The sequence below is a fragment of the Mauremys mutica genome, chromosome 5 (assembly GCF_020497125.1).
Source record: "Mauremys mutica isolate MM-2020 ecotype Southern chromosome 5, ASM2049712v1, whole genome shotgun sequence".
Taxonomy (NCBI): Eukaryota; Metazoa; Chordata; order Testudines; family Geoemydidae; genus Mauremys; species Mauremys mutica.
Genome location: NC_059076.1, coordinates 127452911 through 127472329, shown reverse-complemented (window position 1 = coordinate 127472329; position 19419 = coordinate 127452911). Strand labels below are relative to the sequence as shown.

Here is a 19419-nt window from a genome sequence, read left to right as displayed (position 1 = left end):
ACTGTCATAAATAAACAGATCAGGGTTACGGTCTCTTTTACCTGGAAAGAGTTAACAAGCTCAGTAACCTGAGAAACACCTGACCAGAGGACCAATCAAGGGACAGGATAATTTCAAATCTCTGTGGAGGGAAGTTTTTTTTTGTGTTATTTGTTTTTTAGAGAGTCTCTCCATCTTAATCAAGTCCTCCCAGGTTTCTGCAGTATTGTTTTTCTATTCAGTCTAGTGAGTATTAGAAAGGCGAACTAGTATTTTTTTTACTTTTATTTCTGCATTGGCAGTTGTGTGTTTTGCTAAAGTAATCTCTTTATTTCTATTGCTGTACTTTGCTTTTACTGAGAAAGAAAGGGGGAGGGGGAGTTCTCTCCAGGTTTATAATTTAGACTCTGTGTATTGTTCCATCCTGGTATGACAGAGATAGTGTACTTTCTTTTTTTGTTCTTTTTAATAAATTCTTTTCTTTTCTTTGGACTTGGTTAATTCCTTCTCTTGTGGAGATTCAAGGGAAGGGGAGGGGGGAAGAGTGAGTTCCTCCTGAGGTTTACTCACAGAGTTGAATCGGTGTGTATCTCTCCAGAGTGGCTAGGAGAGAGGGACGGGGGAAGTGGGCTGCTTCCCTTTGTGCTGAGATTCAAGGTGGTTGGATCTGTGTTCCCCAGGGAAAGTTCAGGGGAACAGGGAGTGTGCTAGACACTTAAAAACCTAGCTGGTGGCAGCGTAGTAGATCTAAACTAGGATTTTAGTTTAGAGGAGTCTATGCAGGTCCCCATCTTGTGAACCCAGAAGCTCCAAGTGGGGGAGAAACCTATGACACCTACCCATAGGATCCCTAACCCTAGGGTGGGAAGCCCTACCCATAGGAACCCTAACCCTATCTCCAAGTGCCCTACCCCTAGGAACCCTAACCCTAGCTCCAAGTGCCCCATACATCCCTCGCCCCAATGTCTCTGGGCCCTTGGTGTACAGGCAGCTGTGTGTTCCCAACACCCCTCGCCCCAGTGTCTCTGAGCTCTTGGCGCACGGGTAGCTGCTTGCCTCTATGCCCCGCGCTGATGTCTCTGGGCCCTTGGCGCACGGGTGGCTCTATGCCCCGCACTCCCCCTGGTGGAGTCTCTGGGCCCTTGGGTGGCGCTATGCCCCGCACTCCCCCCCCGCCCCGCGGCGCGGCGCTGGGGTCGCTGCACCCCCTTCCGGCCCGCGCGCTCCCACGCTCTCTCCAGGGAGCACCTTGGTGCTGCGCCGCGAGCTCGCGGCTCCTTAAGACCCCGCCCCCCGGCCCATCTCGCGCGGAGACTCGGCGCAGCCGAGTGACGGTTACGTGACGTCATCCCGCAGAGGCAGGCGTTTGGCTTTGTGAAAGCGAGGTCAGGGGGCGCGAGGACCCCGCCCCGTTTCCGGTCTGCGCGGAGCGTCGGCGGGAGCGCCGGTATGTGGCGCGTCTCTGGCCGGAGCGGCTGAGGGGCGGGTTGGTTTTGTATCCTGCGGGGGGGCTGGGAGCTATTGACCCGGACTGTAAACTCTGTATATGCTGGAAACCACGTCCAGCGCGGGGGTGCGGCAGCCCCAGCTCCCCTAGTCCCAGCACCTGTGTGTGGGGCGGGTCGTGTGTGGCGCTGGCTTCCCCCATCGCTGCGGGGTGCCATGGCTGGCCCTGTCTCCCCCGCTGCCCCGGGGCGAAGGGGCCTCAGAAGCCAAGCAGTACTGTGAAACGTGGAGCAGTCACTGGATAGGTTTCTTTAAAATCCCAGGTTTCAGAGTGGCCGCCGTGTTAGTCTCTAGCCGCAAAAAGAACAGGAGTATTTGTGGCACCTCAGAGACTAACGAATTTATATGACGGGTTTCAGAGTATCATAAGCTTTCGTGGGCTACAGCACACTTCATCGGCTGCATAGAATGGGACATGTAGTAAGGTGATATATATACATACATAGAATATGAAAAGGGGGGAGTGCCCCTACTGATGCTAAGAGGCTAATTAATTAAGATGAGCAATTAGCAGCAGGAGAAAAAAAACTTTTTGTAGTGATAATCAAGATGGCCCATTTCAGACAGTTTGACAAGAAGGTGTGAGGATACTTAACATGGGGAAATAGATTCAATGTGTGTAATGGCTCAGCCATTCCCAGTGCCAGGGTTCCCTCCCCACTCTAAACTTTAGGGTACAGACATGGGGACCCACATGAAAGATCCCCTAAGCTTATTTCTACCAGTTTAGGTTAAAACTTCCCCAAGGCACAAATTCCTTCCTTACCCTTAGTATCGCTTCCACCACCAAGTGATTGAAACAAACATTCAGGGAGGGCCACTTGGAGCCCTACCTCCCCCAAAATATCCCCCCAATCCTCTACACCCCCTTTCCTGGGGAGATTTGAGAATAATATCCTAACGAATTGGTTACAAAGTGAACATAGATCAACCCCCCTGGATCTTTAGGACACTGAAAAACAATCAGGTTTTTAAAAGAAGTTTATTTTTAAAAAAATAAAAGAATCACCTCTGTAACATCAGGATGGAAGATAACTTTACAGGGTAACAAAAAGATTCCAAACACAGAGGATTTCCCCTCTAGGCAAAACTTTACAGTTACAAAAACAGAGATAAACCTCCCTCTTAGCACAGGGAAAATTCACAGGCTAAAACAAAAGATACTCTAATGCCTTTCCTTACTATTACTTACTATTTCTGTAATATTAGATGTATCATCTCACTAGAAGCTGGACTACTTGCTTGGTCTCTCCCTTTGTCTCCTGAGAGAACAAAGGACAAAACCTTCCCCCACAGATCTGAAAGTATCTTCTCCCCTTATTGGTCCTTTTGGTCAGGTACCCCCAGGTTATCTGAGCTTCTTAAGCCTTTACAGGTAAAAGAGGAATTAACCCTTTACAGCGTAAAGAGGGATTTTATGCTATCCTTAGGTGTATGTTTATGACAGTCTCTATTCAAGCCTAAATTGATGGTATTTAGTTTGCATATTAATTCAAGTTCAGCAGTTTCTAAATCTTTGAAATTTGCATATATCCACCTGCCTGCTCAAGGGGCCTTTCCCCCTTCCACCTAATGAACAGGTACCTTGTGAATAATGCTGTGCATGCCCCAATACACTTCCTGTCAGGAATGCTGTTGAGCTGGTCATGTCAACATGGGTAGAGTCCTAATCGCTTTCATTGCCCTTCTGAAAAGACAACTTCCCCGCTCATCTTTTGCCAAGGCATAACATTATGCCACTTGTCACACAGGTTCTTTGTGGTTGATTTTGGCAAGCATATCTGCTCCCAATCTATGATAACCAGAAACTTCTATGCTTAAACTCTGTACAGTTTTCTTTTTATTTTAACATCATCTTAATAAAATTCTTAAAACTGGTCAGATCAAGATGAGGGTATAAGCACTGGTTCAGGTAATGTAGCGGAATACCAAATCTGCTGGCCTGGCAAACGTTAAATATATATAAAAATACCCAGTCAAAATATTAATGCCAGGGAAATAAAATGTGATCTTATTTATCTTTGTTTTGTGTGTTTCTGCAGATGGACCAAAAGCTCTCTCAGCTGGTCGAGGATCTCACAACCTCAGGAGATCCTCAACTGAATCCAGAGAAAATGAAAGAGTTAAAGAAAATCTGCAAGTATGAAGCATGGTTAAATTCTTCAGTTGAGGAACATACTGGCATAGGGCTGTTCTCTCTAGCATTTTATCATCTTACACTATTTCATATAAAAAACAGGTCATAGTGACCCATTAGTCTGGCCTCTTCCAGACTCTTCTTTTTGCTTTAAGCAACACTTTGGAATTGATTGTTGCCTTGAAAGTTTAGGGAAACTCGTAGGAATAATGGGTGATGGTGGGTTTCCTCCAAAACTCGTTAAGACTCCTAGTGATTTTTTTGGGAGTGATTTTTTTGGGGGTTAAATATCTTTTAATCTCATGTCAAAACAGCAAGCTTCCTTTTTTCTGTTAAACAATATTTTTAATCTGTAGGACAAAAAGCTCGCTTGCTGGTGGTTGTACTTGTGTTGATAATATTTGTTACTTTTCAAAAGGTCTTCCGATGAACATATTAGTCATGCGTATCATCTACTGATGACACAGCTGAATCAAGAACATGCAGAGATGCGCTTCTCAGCTTTTCAAATTGTGGATGAGCTCTTCACCCGGTCACATCAGTTTAGGACATTAATTATTTCAAATTTTCAAGAATTCTTGGAGCTCACAATTGAAACAGACCATGAGCAGCCTCTTCCCCCACCAAAAGAAGTAGCACAAAAACTGAAAAAAACAGCCATTAAATCTGTACAAGCTTGGCATGAGAAATATGGAGAAGCCTACAAGAAACTCTCCCTAGGATATTATTTCTTAAAACAGAACAAGAAGGTATTTTGCCTATTTACTTCTGCATGTTTACTTCTCCACGTCTACTCATACTCTGGCTTAGAAAGATAAGACTGATTTCTGGAAGATGTTGATTTCTCCACTGTAAGATAATATAAAGGGATATATGCTGGAAACAAAGTTGAGGTCTGTTTCTTTCTGTCTAACTTTCTGTCTTTTTTGACAAATGTGTTGAATGCTGTTTTTTCTTGCTCACATCTTTGTTGAAATTTAGATACCGGGTAAGCTCCCCTCCACCCTCCCAACCTAAGTTCTTTCTGTACTGCTTAGGACTTAAAAAAAAAACAAAAAACAGCACAACCTGTAAACTTTTCCTACTACATGTCTTATTTTACTGCTTCAGATTAGAGAGTGTAAATTCCCTGTTTGGATAGGTCTTTTCTTATGTTACAATACCTAAAGCTCACTTCAACACAAATTTTATTTTTCTAGAGGTGTAAATCAAAGGCAGTAACAAGAAATGAGACACTGTAATATATTTTGTATTTCTTGTTTTTTTCTGTTAGTTAATTACTGTCTTGCAAAGCTTATATACTACTTCATATGCTACTAAACAGAGCGTTAAATATACCCATTCTCTATTGATACTGTAATATCAATGTTCACCTTTAGCCACTATCCTGTTGGATCTCATTAATAAAGGAACAATAGTTCAGTGCCACATGATCTCTTGGGGTTTTTCAGGATTCTGTTTCTTTAATAACTTTCCTGTTCAATGGGTACGTAGCTTATTAGGCGAGCTAGAGGGGATGTATAATCTCCTGTTTCAATACATGGATGGTGATGTTTGGCTCTTTCTGTCTCAGCTGAAGCCAGCTGGTGTAAAGCCAGTGCTCACATATGGCTAGATTAATAAATTACAAGGTTAGAAAGGACCATTGTAATCAACTAGTGTGACCTCCTGTATCACACAAGCCACAGTACTTCCCTGAATTAATTCTTGTTTGAACTAAAGTATATCTCTTAGGAAAACATCTAATCTTCATTTTAAAATTTGATAGTGATGGAAAATCCACCACATCCCTTGGTAAATTGTTCCAATGGTTAAATACCCTTACTGTTCAAAATTCAGCCTTAATTCCAGTCTGAATTTGTCTTGCTTCAACTTTCTGCCTTTAGATCTACTAAGGGACTAAGTAGTTGTGTGGTGGAGAGAGGGAGAATTACTATTATGGATCAGAAACCAGAAAGTTAAGAACACAATTGGTCAACCTTCATTATAGGAAAAGGCTACTAATGGGATGGCATGTAGTGCCATACTAGGATTGGTGTTCAATAATTTGTAAAAGAGGATGAACAGTGACTTGACAATTTGGAGATGAAACAAAACTTTTGGTTAGTTACGATTAGAAAATGCTGAGGAACTTCAGAGGGACATACCTATTCACCTAGCTTGGGTAACACAATGGTAGATGAATGCAAAATAACATTGGAGGACATTTGAACTACGCATACATAAAATTGTAGGGTTGGAAGGGACCTCAGGAGCACATCTAGTCCAACCCCCTGCTCAAAGCAGGACCAATCCCTAGACAGTTTTTTACCTCAGTTCCCTAAGTGGCCCCCTCAAGGATTGAACTCCCAACCCTAGGTTTAGCAGGCCAATGCTCAAACCACTGTGCACAGCTCATAGATTATCAAGACAGAAAGAGACCATTATGATCATCTAATAATCTGACCAACTGTATAATAGGCCATAGAACTTTACTCCACCAAGCCCTCTTGAGTGGAAGACTTTGACTGACAGATTCCACAACATCTGAAGATAAGTAGCTGCAATGGCTGATTGCCTTGACTGTTAATTAACACTGTTATTTCTAATTTTCAATCTGTCTAGTTTTAATTTCCTGACATTGGATCTTATGCCTTTGTGTTAAATTAGTCTCTTCTACTAATATTTCTGTTCCATATTTGTAGACCATGATCAAGATGCCTGTTAACCTTCTCTGGGATAAACTAAATAGATTGAGTTTCTTGAGTCTTGCTATAAAACAGGTTTTCCAGACCTTAAATTATTCTTTGTAGTTTTCTTTCCAGTTTGTATAGGTACCAGCACTGGACACAAAATTCTAGTAATGGTCTCACTCATGCTGTCTACAATTGTAATACTACCTTCCTACTTCTAATCAATATCTTCTCTATACTAATCTAAGGATTGCATCAGCTCTAATAAAGGCCTCTGCTCAATGTTCAATAATAGTAAAAGAAGCAAAGAGAATTTTAGGATATGTAAGGAATGGGATTGAGAACAATGAAAACATTTTAATGCCCGTTTTATAAATCAGGGCATGCCCTCACTTTAAATACTGTTAGATTCCAGTCACTATGTTTAAAAACAGGTACAATAAAACTAGAAGACATTTTGAGAGGGACAATGAGAATGACTGAGGCAATGACAATGACTGGGGGCATGCATAAACTCTGGAAACAGATTTACCCTAATTTACTGCTATCACAGTACAACAACAAAGAGATGTTCAGTCACAATGAAAAGAGTGCAAGATTGATAAAAGGAAATATTGTCACATAATGCATAACTGGCCTGTGGACTCACTGTCACAAGATATTCATTCTGGCTAACAGCTTGGCAGGACTGTAAAAGAATTGGATGCTTTATCTGAATGACAAGAATATCTAGGTTTGCAGTGTTGTTGTAGCTGCATTGATCCCAGGATGTTAGACAAGGTGGGTGAGGTGGTATCTTTTATTGGACGACTTCTGGTGGCGAAAGAAGCAAGCTTTTGAGCTACACAGAGCTCTTCCTCAGGTCTGGGAAGGGTACTCAGCGTGTCACAGCTAAATACAAGGTGGAACAGAGTGGTTAGTGTAAGTAGTTAACACACATTGTAAGGGACCATTCAAAGTGAAATGGCCCACTAACACCTCTGCAGTCATAGGACAAAAAAGGAGGTTAATGGGTTATTGTAATAAGTCATAAATCCAGTGTCTTTACTCCATGATAGTGTGTAGCAAAGTTATGAATTTGAGTTCCCAGGCTCATCTTTTGAAGGTGTCCTCAAAGGAAACCTGCTTGACAAGGTATGAAGAAAGTTTCTGCTTTGCCAACAGAAGTTGGTCCAATAAACAGTATTACCTCACCCACCTTGTCTCAGGAATAGTTAGATTCAGAATAGTAAATATTAGATTTTTTTTAATATAGTGTACACACATCCACACAATATTTTCATATATATATATATATAGTGTGAATGTGTGTAAACTGCTGTCGTTAAGGGTTTAAGACATCCTTTAGTTGTAGGGGATTAGGAGGAGAATTCCCTTGTAGGTACACAATCCCATAACTACCTCCTGCAACATTTCTTATAGCATTCTCTAAAACAGCTGGCATTTGCTACTGTTAGAGACAGGACTCTAGATCAGATGGATCACTGGTCTGATCCATTGTGAAATTCTTAGCCCCAAATCAATGTTAAGCATATCTGACTGCTCCTCAACATGAGCAATACTAAACTAGTGCTTGTAAACCGTTAAAAAAAACGGTTGGCTGAAGTCACTTTGACTCCCTTGCATGCACGAGGGAAACACAGCTACTGCTCGTACCTCGTGCCCCCAATCTGGGGAGGGAGGAAGGATGGTCCAAGTGGACCTCCAGCTGCGTTCTATGCGCTGATAATAGCACTGACCAGGAACACTTTTTTTCAATGTGTTGGTCAAAAGTTTTCTTTTCAGATGCAGTTACCTACATCTGTCACCTTATTAGTGTGGATCAGTGCAATAGCACAGTATGTGCCTGCCTAATAGTTTTGCAACTTGTCTCACTAGGAGCATATTATGCATGTAGTCTTCACTGGCTTCCAGTTTGTTCCAAAGTGGTGGTTTGACTTATGCAGCCGTAAATGTCTTGCATCCTAATTAATTACCTAGCAAACTACTTCTTCACTTGCATAATACTTGACATTTGCAATTAATAGAGGTGATTTATCTGATATTCAATGATTTAAACAAAAGGGGTATTGGGAGGGGATTAGGGCTTGATGCAAAATCTGTTGACTTTAATGAGCTTTGGATCGGGTCCTTACTCAAGGGCACTGGATTCTGTTTTCTCTCCTTTTTCTCCCTTTACTAGCCCTACTCCTTGTCTGGTCTAGTAGAGCCAATGTATTGACCTTATAGACCTTGCAGTATGGTCTGTCTGTTCTTCCAGGTGTTGGAGGAATTCCAAATGTATAAATATCTTGCTGCCTCTCCCCCCAATAAAAACTTACAATTTTCTTCACAGCTTATTTAAGCAGCAACAATTTGCTTAGAGCAGTACATATAACAAAGGAAATTAAGAATCCTGCTTGGAGGCAGCTTGCAAGCTATAGCCATAACCAAAGATTTTCTGCCTTTATAGGCAGCTGATTTAGGATCTGAAGCTTTAACAGAGCAATATTAACCAAATCACTGATATATATAGGTAACTTCGTTAATTGGATATAGAAGTTACATTGTTTCATTTTACTGCTCCACAAGCACTGATTTCCACACATCCCCATTCCCCTGTAGCTGAGTATTTTTAAACCATTTGATACTGCTGGGAACTGTATTGGTTAATAAACTTAATGCCTAGCTGTATTACAACATGCAACTTTTTCTGATCAGAAACATTTCAGACTGGTGGTAGTGATGGTGCGGGGAAGAGGTGGACACAGTGGAAGAGCATATTCTGAAGGCCACAGATCTCCACCTCTGCTCTGCCCATTAGTAATGTAATTACTTGCTTACTGTCCCAAAAGGCTTAAGATATCCTTATTGGCAAAGTGGGTTTCAATTAGATGTAAAAAGATTTTTGCATTTATAGCCATAAGTGTGTAATGAGATGTTCTGTTGCATTTCTGTTAGTATCCCTGCTGATTTTCCTTTCCCACCTAGCCTTCAAGTTCTGTTTCAGACAGACACCACCTTCTGCATAAGGGAGACTGAACAGGTCAGCACATCCTAATAGTGAGGGGTTGCATTTGAGTGATACAAGACTCCTATTCAGATTAAGTAGCGTGAGTGCTATCTGCACAGTATCCTCAACCTTTTTCACTTTGAGAAGGGCATCAATAGAATTAAGAGCTGAGCGTGGTTTCCTGTGTGCCATGAAAGCTATTATAATTGGGCCTACACATTTATTCTAACTGTGAGCTTAACTGTAAAAAGTATATGAACATGCATACAGGACATTGGAGCAGAGCCTGGAGCTGGAGCATGGAGCAGTGGAGCTGCAGGTTTTTGCCTGGAGCTGGAGCAGAGCCGGAGCACAGTTCCAAAGCCCTGCCTGCATAAGATGTCACAGTAACCTACAATAACAGATGTTGAGAGGAGTGGAGAGGAAAGTGCCAAAAGGGGAGAGACTAAATTGGTCTAAACAAAGGGGCCTACTGCTATGGTTCAAGAACTATGATGAAATCATACTTGGTAAAAACAGAAGATGTGGAACTGGAATTTGAATGAATCAAAATTGGTGTAGGATATTAGGCCTAGTTGGTGGACAAAATAATGAGGGGATGGGCTATTCCCCCATCACTTCTTTTTTGAGTCCTTAAAGAAAAAGACTTTTTTTGGGGGGGAGGAATATAGAAGCAAGCTTCACCATCATGGTTACCATCCCCACCATTTCCTGGGATCCTGGGCCTTTGTCATCCTAATCCTGAGAGATGTCCTGACCAGACTGATGCAGAGAATGGGACCCAGATAACATTTCTACCTCTACTGGCTCTAGTTGAATCTCAAACAACACCTGGGATAAAATGGGCTCAAACTTTAATAACAGCTACAGCCCATCGGAACTAACTTCTCTTTTTTCTAAAAGGATAGTTCTTACCTCCTGGGATACCCTCTTAAGGGAATGTCAAACAAGGGAGTTCTCCTTCTAAAAACTATTTCCAGCAAAGGGAACTAGGAATGTTGTCAAAATGAAAGCCATATTTCATACTTTACATTTCAAATGTGTTGACTTTTTTCCTGGTATGAAGGAGGCTGAGGTCTTTGTACCAAACCTTGTTTAACACTGTTTAATGTTAGACAGTGATTGGGTCCTGTTGACACTTTTTGGCCCATCTATTCTATTTAAATTAATACAACAGAGCCCAACTCCTACATCACTGGGCTGATAGTTATACGCTATGTTGTTCCCAAGATTGAAGTAAACATTTTTCTGTTGTGGAATATATATATATATATTTTAAAAGCTATCATTTAAGCGGGCCTGAACTGAGTACGACTGTGTGCCCCTGCACCTCAAATTCTGGTATGTTGGTCTGACTAGCACAAAGGAAAAGGCATCTACTTCTGAGACCAATAGAGGCAGAACAATTACTCTGATCTAACCAAGAACACCCAACATAATTTCTCAAACCCACTGAGCTAACACAGAGTAATTCTATTTTAGCTTTTTAGATGCTCTTTTCCCTATGTCTGGGTGGCCAGCCTATGGCCTGCAGGCAGTGCAGTGCCCACCAGAGCATTTTATAAGGCCTGTGGTCTGCTTCAACACAATATACTAATGGCTGATTCATTAGCATTTTTTCATCATGTTTACATCATTTTAATTTACACAAGTGTGTAAATAGACAACACTGTACATAGAAACAGCCTATCTATAAGTCAATACAGGTGACTTTAAATCTTATTAAAATATGTAGAATAGTGGCCACACAAGGTTGTGCTTAGGGTTTTGTGGCCCTCCTGTGTAAAAAGGTTGGGCACCACTGGTCTATGTAAGAATGAAACTGCTTCATGAGAGGTGTCACAGTGAGAACACAGGATTGGGATTTAGAGAGTCTTGGGTTCTAATTCAGACTGTGCCACTAGCTCACTGTGCAACCTTTTCACAAGTCTGAAATCATAAATGAAATGTTACCTACTAATGTTAGATGCACTTGGTATAACTAAAGATCAGAGGAAACTTTCTGGGTTTTATTTCCATTTATTTACTTTGTATGTCTGACATCACTGTATACAATTTTCATTGTTCACTGAAAGAGCGACACGCAATGTGAGGAAAGAAATATTTCTAAAAAGCAAATGTAATTTGTAAAACCACTAAGATTGATGAGGGAAATCAAAATCAGGTGTATTCATGCAACTACCTTTGTCTGTCTGTAGATATAGATGCATTTTCCCGCCTTAAATGTACTATATTGCAAGTCCCTCTGGTTGTCAGTTACTTTGTAAAATTGAAATATTGCCTACCTCACCCCTTAGCTTCAAGAAGTTTACAAATATTAGTTAAGTCTCACTTCATTCCTGTGGAGTAAACTAGTATTTGATGCACAAGAAGATTAGGGCCTTGATAGATAAAAATATGTATGTGCACGTGCTTAGACTCAAAGCCCAGTGGTTTGTGATTAACTCCCATTGACTTCAGTAGAATTTAAATCTCTGCTTAAAGTCAAACAAATGTGTAAATGCTTTGCAGAATTGGGGCTTAAGAAATGTGCCAGTGGTTGCACAGAGAGTGAATGACAAACACACGTGACTGGACAAAAATGTGTGAAATCCAAGACTAGGAACAGACCTGATTTTCCTGATTCCTGGCTAGTGAAGTACAGGTGCATGTTGTAGAGGAAAGGTTCTTGGAGGAAGCAAAAGGGGATGCTTGTTTGCTACACACTTATAGTTTGATCTCCAAATGGTACAGGCATTTATTATGCATGTTAGATTTTTCTCTCCTACTATAATTACAGTCACGTGAAAAAGGGCGGTGATTTAAAGCACATGATCTTGTGGACCTTATATGGTCTTTACATCACAACAAAACAAAATCTCAGAAACATCATTTTATTTTGAAATATGGTTTGTTTCATGTACAACAATTATGATCAAAGAAAATTTCATCTGGATGTTCAGAATGTGAATTTCGCATCTGGGGAGGGATTGCTAATTCCATTAGAATAATAGTTCCTAAGTACTCCTTCCATAGCATTTTACAGTATAAACTAGCATTGAAGTTAATGCATTGTAGAAGAGCTCTGTGTGGCATGAAAGCTTGTCTCTCTCACCAATAAAAGTTGGTCCAATAAAAGAGATTACCTCGCCTATCTTGTCTCTCATTGAAATTAATGGAAGTTAGTTAATGGTACTCAGTAACTTGCAGGATGAGGTGTCTCATGTAACTAAATTATAAGGTTTAAAGCAACCAAAAGTCAGCTTTTTCTTAGTGCTAGCTCATAGATTTGTACATCAGAATGTAATTTTTGGAAGGGAAAAAAAATTAAATTCTCAGGCCTTTTCATGAGCAAATTAAAACAGCAAAGCAAAAAACCTAACATTTAAAATTAATAAAATCAAAACAGTAGTTGGAGCTACTGTAAGGTGAATGACTTAAATTGTGTTCTGTACTTCAACAAATAAGAAGTAAAGGAGTAAAATAAAAAATAAGATTTGAGAAAAATCCACCAAAGCCAGGAAATTTAGTGTAAAAGCCAAAATTCAGTGATTTTACTCACTGCATGTTGCAGGGGATATGGCTGGCTCCTGGACTGGTTAGTTTGCTTGCATGCAAAGTTCTTGGGGGAAAGTGTGTGCAAGTAGCAGTTTTGGCTTTTACCCTAAAATTCTTGAGTTGTATGGGTCAACCTAGCAGAGAATATGCAAAACTTATATCTAGTTCATATGTGACACCTCTTTCCCCCTCCCCCATTACTGTAAGTGAGGGCCTCCCAAAATTATAAAGGGTACATCAAGATAGATTCCTTTCTGGACAGCAGAGAGAATGTTCAGGTTTCTGCTTTCTATGATCTCATTTTTCACTAATAAAAAAGTTACCATAGTTACTGTTTCTGGGAGAAGGGGCAATAAAAGGAAGTACTATGAAGAGATCCACTGCTTACTGATGTTAAAGGATATTTCATCAAAGAGAGGAATCTTGGGAGTGTTTCTGTATTTCTTACAATGAATATAACACTTTTCTTCAATTCCTCCTCAGGTGGATTTTCAAGACATAAATGTCAGAACTCTGGCTGAAAGGAGAAGGGAGGAGGAGAAGCAGAAACGATTAGATAACATTTACAAAGAGAGAGCCAAAAGAGCTGAAAAAGAAATGGAAGGTGAGATGTTCTGAAAACTTTAAAGTTTATTAAGGAATTATGCTATATAAAATACAGCCTTCAAGAAAGCAGCTATCCATGTGGTAATGGGCTGTAGAGGCGAATGAGGAAAGTAGTGCGTATGTAGACATAATGTAGGGTAAAAAAAGCAAGTGATGTTGTGCCAGGAGTTCAGGTAGAATGCGGGGTGATACAAAAGAAGGTAATTAAGTGTCTTGGGCCTGATTCAGTAAAGAACTTAGATATATGTGTAAATTTGAGCATGTGAAGAGTCCAGTTGAAATCAATGGCTGTATTCACATACTTAAATCACATGTCTAACTTTAAGTATCTTCTGAATCAGGGCATCAAAGAGGTGTCATGTAGAGTATCTGTGTTCCAAAAGGCTTTGCTAAATACCACTGTAGGAATCCTGTACATGGTATAGGAGGTCCAGCAAAAGTTCCATGGATATCTGTGCATACTGGAAAGCTGTTTCTTTAAGCAAAGATTTTGTAGCAAACTAATTTTAAAAAACTCAAGAATGAGTGGGGTGTGTGTGTGGAGACTCTTACCGTACAGTTTTTAAGTGTTGGCTTCACTTACAAATACTTTTTGCTGGTGCACTATGAATACTTGTGTGGCTGTGCGCTATAAACAGTTGTGTGGATGTGGAATTTAAAACTGTGTCTTAAGTTTCCTTAAGGCATTTTCAGCTGAAATGTGTCTGGGTTGTTACTCATAGATGCATCAGTAACCAGCTGTAACAGCATAACTTCCAGGACTGTAGGATTCTTACCCAGTGACATTGCTGAGAATAACCTTACCAATCCATCTGCTCTACTTCATATTTTGTAAAACAACTAAAAGGCCATCTTTGATAAGTGCTCTGAGATTTTCAGATTTTCGGGGGAAAGGAAAGAGAGTTGTTTCTATTTTGTACGTCTTGAGACCAGAGAATAATATCAGTTTGATGTGGGGGGGAGGGCATTTGGAGGGGAGGAAGGCAGGCATGAGGACCCATGTGCATAGGAATATGTTACTGATTTAAAGATAAATGAATTGCCCCTTTGGCAGGTATACTTACATTGTAAGCATTGTACTGCCTCCTCATAGTGGGGAATGGGAAAGAGTTTGTTCCACTTCTGAGCTGTAGACATTTTGTATCGCATGTAGTAATATTCTAAAATAATTATCTCCTGACAGAAATGTCCCAGGAAATCCAAGACACACTGACAGAGATGGAGAATTGTTTCCAGCTTTTGATGCCAGATCCATTTGACTTCACTGTGAATGATGCAGAGTTAGACCCTGTCATAGAGAGGACTGCTAATGAGCACAAACCTACTTCCTCCTTATCCATGCAGATAGCAGATTGCCAGCCATCTTTGCTTGGACACATGGATGACGAACAGCCTTGTTGCAGCAAGGACCTTCCTTCTGTTTCCCCATGTCTAATAGTTGGTAGAAACAGGGACCTGAACGAAGAGTTGGGGCTGCCTGAGCAAAAGGAAATAGACAGAGGGGAACGTTCAGAAGCTGAAATAATTGCTGCTGCCTCCAATGACGATGACTATGAAACCTTCGTTAGGAACCATGGACTTGGTTCTCATAAATACACTCTCAACCTTGAAATTTCCACAGGTACCTAGTACTGTACCTCACAAACAGCTTGAGAATGTCTGTATCTGAAGTTAAGCCGTTAACTACAAAACTGAATATTTTATATTTCAGCCCTCTCTAGCAGATCCCCTGCTATGTCTGGCCACTCATCTCGTAACCATTCTTCAATGCAGATTTACTAATGACGTGATTTACAGATTTTACTAATCAACCATTTTGGTTAAGATTTAGTATATGGCGTTGTTAATGTATTACAACACCTAGAATAAGACAGATTTCCTGTCCTGAATTGCTTGCGTTCTGTTTGCACGATATATATAACTTTATTTGGAGGTGGAGAGGAAGGCTGTGTTTCAATGCTTTCAACACTTACCTCTTTAAAATTACTGACCTCAGTCATGACCTTACAATAATATGCTTGAGTTATAGTGGGGAAACATTTTTTTAATAGGCAATCAAACTCTCAACACTTTGTAAAGACATCATAAAATAGTGAATTGAATGCTGGTAGCAAGGATTTTAAAATATGTTTCTTAATATCATTTCAAGAGGTTGAGTTATTTGTAGAAAAACCAGGCTTGATTTTTAAGGAGTCTGGTGCCTTACAGTTAACTGTACATGTGCATACAGTTAACTACAATTTCACATGTAAATGGCTAGTAAGATATATAACTGGCCATTTCTGCATACAGCTCTAGGAACTGTGAAAGCTTAATGGGCAGTTGCATATTTTGCACAGGTAACTGCATTCCTGACGTTTTGAAAATCAGGCTCCTAGAGTTGTTGCTTGGGGTAGGGACCGACTTTTCATTATGTGTGTGCTGTACTTAGCATAGTAGGGTTCAGATCCCTGATTGGAACCTCTAGTCACTGTTGCATTACAATTATATCCTTGATTCATATGGTAGTGCCTAAGCTGTGTTGGTTTAGCATCAATTTTTCAGAGTTATGCAGCATAATGAAAGCATTTTCCCTTCTTTCTCTTTGGTCTTTGAGTTAAGTATTTTTAGCTTTAACGCTGAACATAGTAATCTTGTGACTCATCTCTGAAGAGATCAATTATGTTAGAAAGTTTCATGTTGTGCCATCTCCACTTATTTATTGTAGGTTCTTATTGAAGATGCTAAAGACATCATGCTTGTGTATTTTTCCTCCCTTTTCAACAGATGTGAAGGTGCATGAGAATGAAGACAATACTGCCATAATAAACAATATCATAGATGCGCACAAACTCATCAGAAATAAATTCTTGCCATCTGTGCAGTCTTGGATTCAGGTGAGATGACTTCTGCCAAGAAAAATAAAAAAACCCTCTTTCCCCTCTTTTGCTTGCTTTCAGCCTGTCTTCCATAAAATGCCAACACTCATTATGAAACCACGTAATTTGGGGACCCACATAAAGACCATCTTGCCAAAAGTTACAGAAGCCTAAAGATGGTGTGGCTGCACCAAACTCAGTGTCTGGATGCAAACTAAAGGCTCATGCATTTATGTGTTGAATCTTTGGTCTGTACGTATGGCAAAAACAACAACAAGCAATAAAAGTGTGTGAGGGTAAAGTCTGAAGAAAACTAAACAAAGCAAATTAAACTGAGAAAAAATAATTGTTATAAATATGTGAGGTGGGGAGGGTGGTAATAATTGGCTAAATATAAATCTGAGTTAGGAACTGTCAGTGTTGCATCACTTATATTTGAGTGCATTCAACATTGCTTAAGCTACCTAGCACAGTGCACAACCTTTTCATTTTTGGAGATGTCAGTTTAAATGTGGCCTATATGGTAGGTTTAAAGTGAAAATGAATACGTCTTTATGAGATAAGTCGACATTAGAAAATCACTTATTCATTCAGCACAATTGGTAGTCTCTGCTCAAGTGTCCATTTCAGGGGATCGCAATTTTGTATGGTGAGGTGCGCTCACAGAGGAAAACTTATACTGCATCTGCCTACTCCTTGGTTGACTCTAGCTGCGGCTATCAGCTCTTACTCCCCCAGTTTAAAAAAAAAAGGTTTTTGAAAGAAGTGCAGGTAAAAGGAGAGAATTGGGATCACCGGTGATTGCTTATTATAGTAGCAAACTGCTTTATTGCATGTCATGTTACAAATGGACGAAAACCAAGAATTTTTTTCTTGGGGATGTGTGTAGCAGAAATAATAAGAATGTATGTCTCTTGCTTTGTAGTTGTTCACCAGAGCAGGAATAAATGATGATTGTCTAAGATGTGCCATTGATTTTAAGAATAAATTAGAGACTGCTATGGAGAAACATAAGGAAATGAACATTGACTATAAAGAGAGGAAAAGAAAAGTGGTGAGTGTTTTAAATTAAACATTTTTTTGAGTAGACTATCAAACACTTGAGTTGCACACAGAAAAATATAATGCTGTCTAAACATTTTCTTGTAGGCCCTAATTCTCGCAAACACTTAAGCATGTGCTTAACTCTATATATTTAAGTAATCCATTTGACTTCAGTATGACTACTTCATGAGCCAAGTTAAGCACATGTATAAATGTTTGCAGAGTCGGGACCTTCATTATTAGATAGGACATTAACACTGGATGTCTTAGTATTTTTTATACAATGAGGTAGTTAAATTTTAGAATTCTCTTTAGTCCCAGTTTCTTCATGTACAGTTTGTATTCTGACCTTTGTTCTCTTCTGTATTGGCATTTAGTGTTAATAAAGGAAGGCATACATATTGTTATTACCATTTTATTATTTTGAAACATGCAAAGCTATGCCAGCACCTCACAAGTGAGAAAAAAAGACGTGGTCTCTGATTTACAGTGCTTACAGTCTACAGAGGTTGGGTAACAGACTTGGAAGCCTCTCATAATAATTAACTATCACATGGTGCTTTAGTGCTTACAGTGTTTCACAAATGTTTACTCCCAGTGAAAATTTTGTGAGATGAGTAAGTTTTAATATCCTCATTTTACTATGCCACAGAAGAAGTCAGTTAGAACTAACTACTATTTTATTGTGTGAGGAAACTAAGGCAGAGAGATTAGATGTCCAAGGCCACAGAAGAAGTCAGTGACCCCCATCTATTCATCTAAAACAACAGAGTTTACTAAGAATTTTTAAACTTGTCTGTGGTCAGATAGTGCTTGTTAGGTATAAATGGCCAAACTACGTTTTTAAAAAACTAATGATTTTAGGTCAGAGTGTCGAGGAGTTAAACATGGCTTTTAACTGGGTTATAACACGGTTTATATCTGTCACGGCAGGCTAGCCTAAATTGTTAGTCTGATTCAGCCACAGTGAAGTTCATCAACTGTTGTTAAACTCTATTTGGCTGTATAGACAAGGCCAGATTGGGAATTTTGAATTTCCCAGTCCCAGCACATCTCCCTGGGACAGAAGGGTCCTGACTATGTATACTACTCCAGCTACAAATGCCAACACTGAATGAAAGGTAATATTTCAGAAGACTCTCTTGCCACTGCTTTCCCTTCAATGGGATGGCACATAACCAGCTATGGAGGAATCAGCACAGTTGCTGCAATCCCTGTTGTCTTTTTTATGGGAAAGGCTGCACATGCTGGCCCTCTGCCCAGAATATTGGTTACTGCCTTTTTGGTAAGATTTGAAAGACATTCAAGCCTTCATTCTATGAGTAGTGGAAAATAATGCTGTTACCATTCTTGTTCACCATTGTTTGATGTCTGATTCAAACCTTGTAGAGCATACAGCTAGGAAAAGGGAAATATTTAAAGGTTCGCTTATTTTGAACACAGTATTTGGCAACTTAACAGAATTTGAGGCGTGGAACCTGTTAAGAGATGTTGGAAAATAAATGAATAGTAATTCTTCCATTTTTTTCATGGCAAAATGCCCAAACTTGTTCTTAACTAGTGCTGAGCTGCTTAAATTTAAGCTGTGAATGAGAAGCATAATGAGCATTTTCAAAAAAAGCCTTTGGTTTCTCTACATGTGGTGGATTATTTAGTTGAAATTTACTTTTAGACAGAAATTGACAACATTTAAAAAAAAAAAGAAGTCAAAATCCAAGTCCAATGATCCAGCAAGCAGCAAGGCCTATCAAACAAAGAATGTTGTGCCCTGATCCTGCTAGGACTTACGCCCATACTTAACTTCATACACTCTGGGTACTTCCTTTAGCACTACTCAAGGTCATGAACATTAGCCCATATGTAAATCTTTGTAAAGTTGGTGCCTTAGTTCTTACTATAACAAAGTCTTGCTGTCTTTTGGTGGTGTCCTCTGTATGCCTGGAGATAAGAGAAATGTACTGATATCTTGATCGCTGAGCATCACTGCAAAGATCAGAACATCAGCAGATTTTACATATAACTGCTAGCACACTGAGTCAGCAGAATGGCACAGCAGGGAGTGTAGATATGCACCATGTGCAGAAATAA

General features: G+C 39.9%; 1 protein-coding gene across 2 annotated transcripts in view; it reads left to right on the top strand.

Annotated features, from left to right (window-relative positions):
* Positions 1-1295: 1295 nt before the first annotated feature.
* Positions 1296-19419, top strand: part of UVSSA (UV stimulated scaffold protein A) — a 100427-nt gene continuing 82303 nt past the window's right edge. Inside the window, exons 1-7 of one of the 2 annotated variants that reach the window (XM_045019033.1) lie at positions 1296-1426; positions 3528-3625; positions 4041-4371; positions 13307-13427; positions 14613-15050; positions 16196-16305; positions 17213-17341. In XM_045019033.1, the coding sequence (XP_044874968.1) occupies positions 3528-3625; positions 4041-4371; positions 13307-13427; positions 14613-15050; positions 16196-16305; positions 17213-17341 (1227 nt within the window). In that variant the 5' untranslated portion in view covers positions 1296-1426. The remainder of the gene's footprint in view (positions 1427-3527; positions 3626-4040; positions 4372-13306; positions 13428-14612; positions 15051-16195; positions 16306-17212; positions 17342-19419) is intronic. The other variant, XM_045019034.1, reaches the window with a different exon arrangement.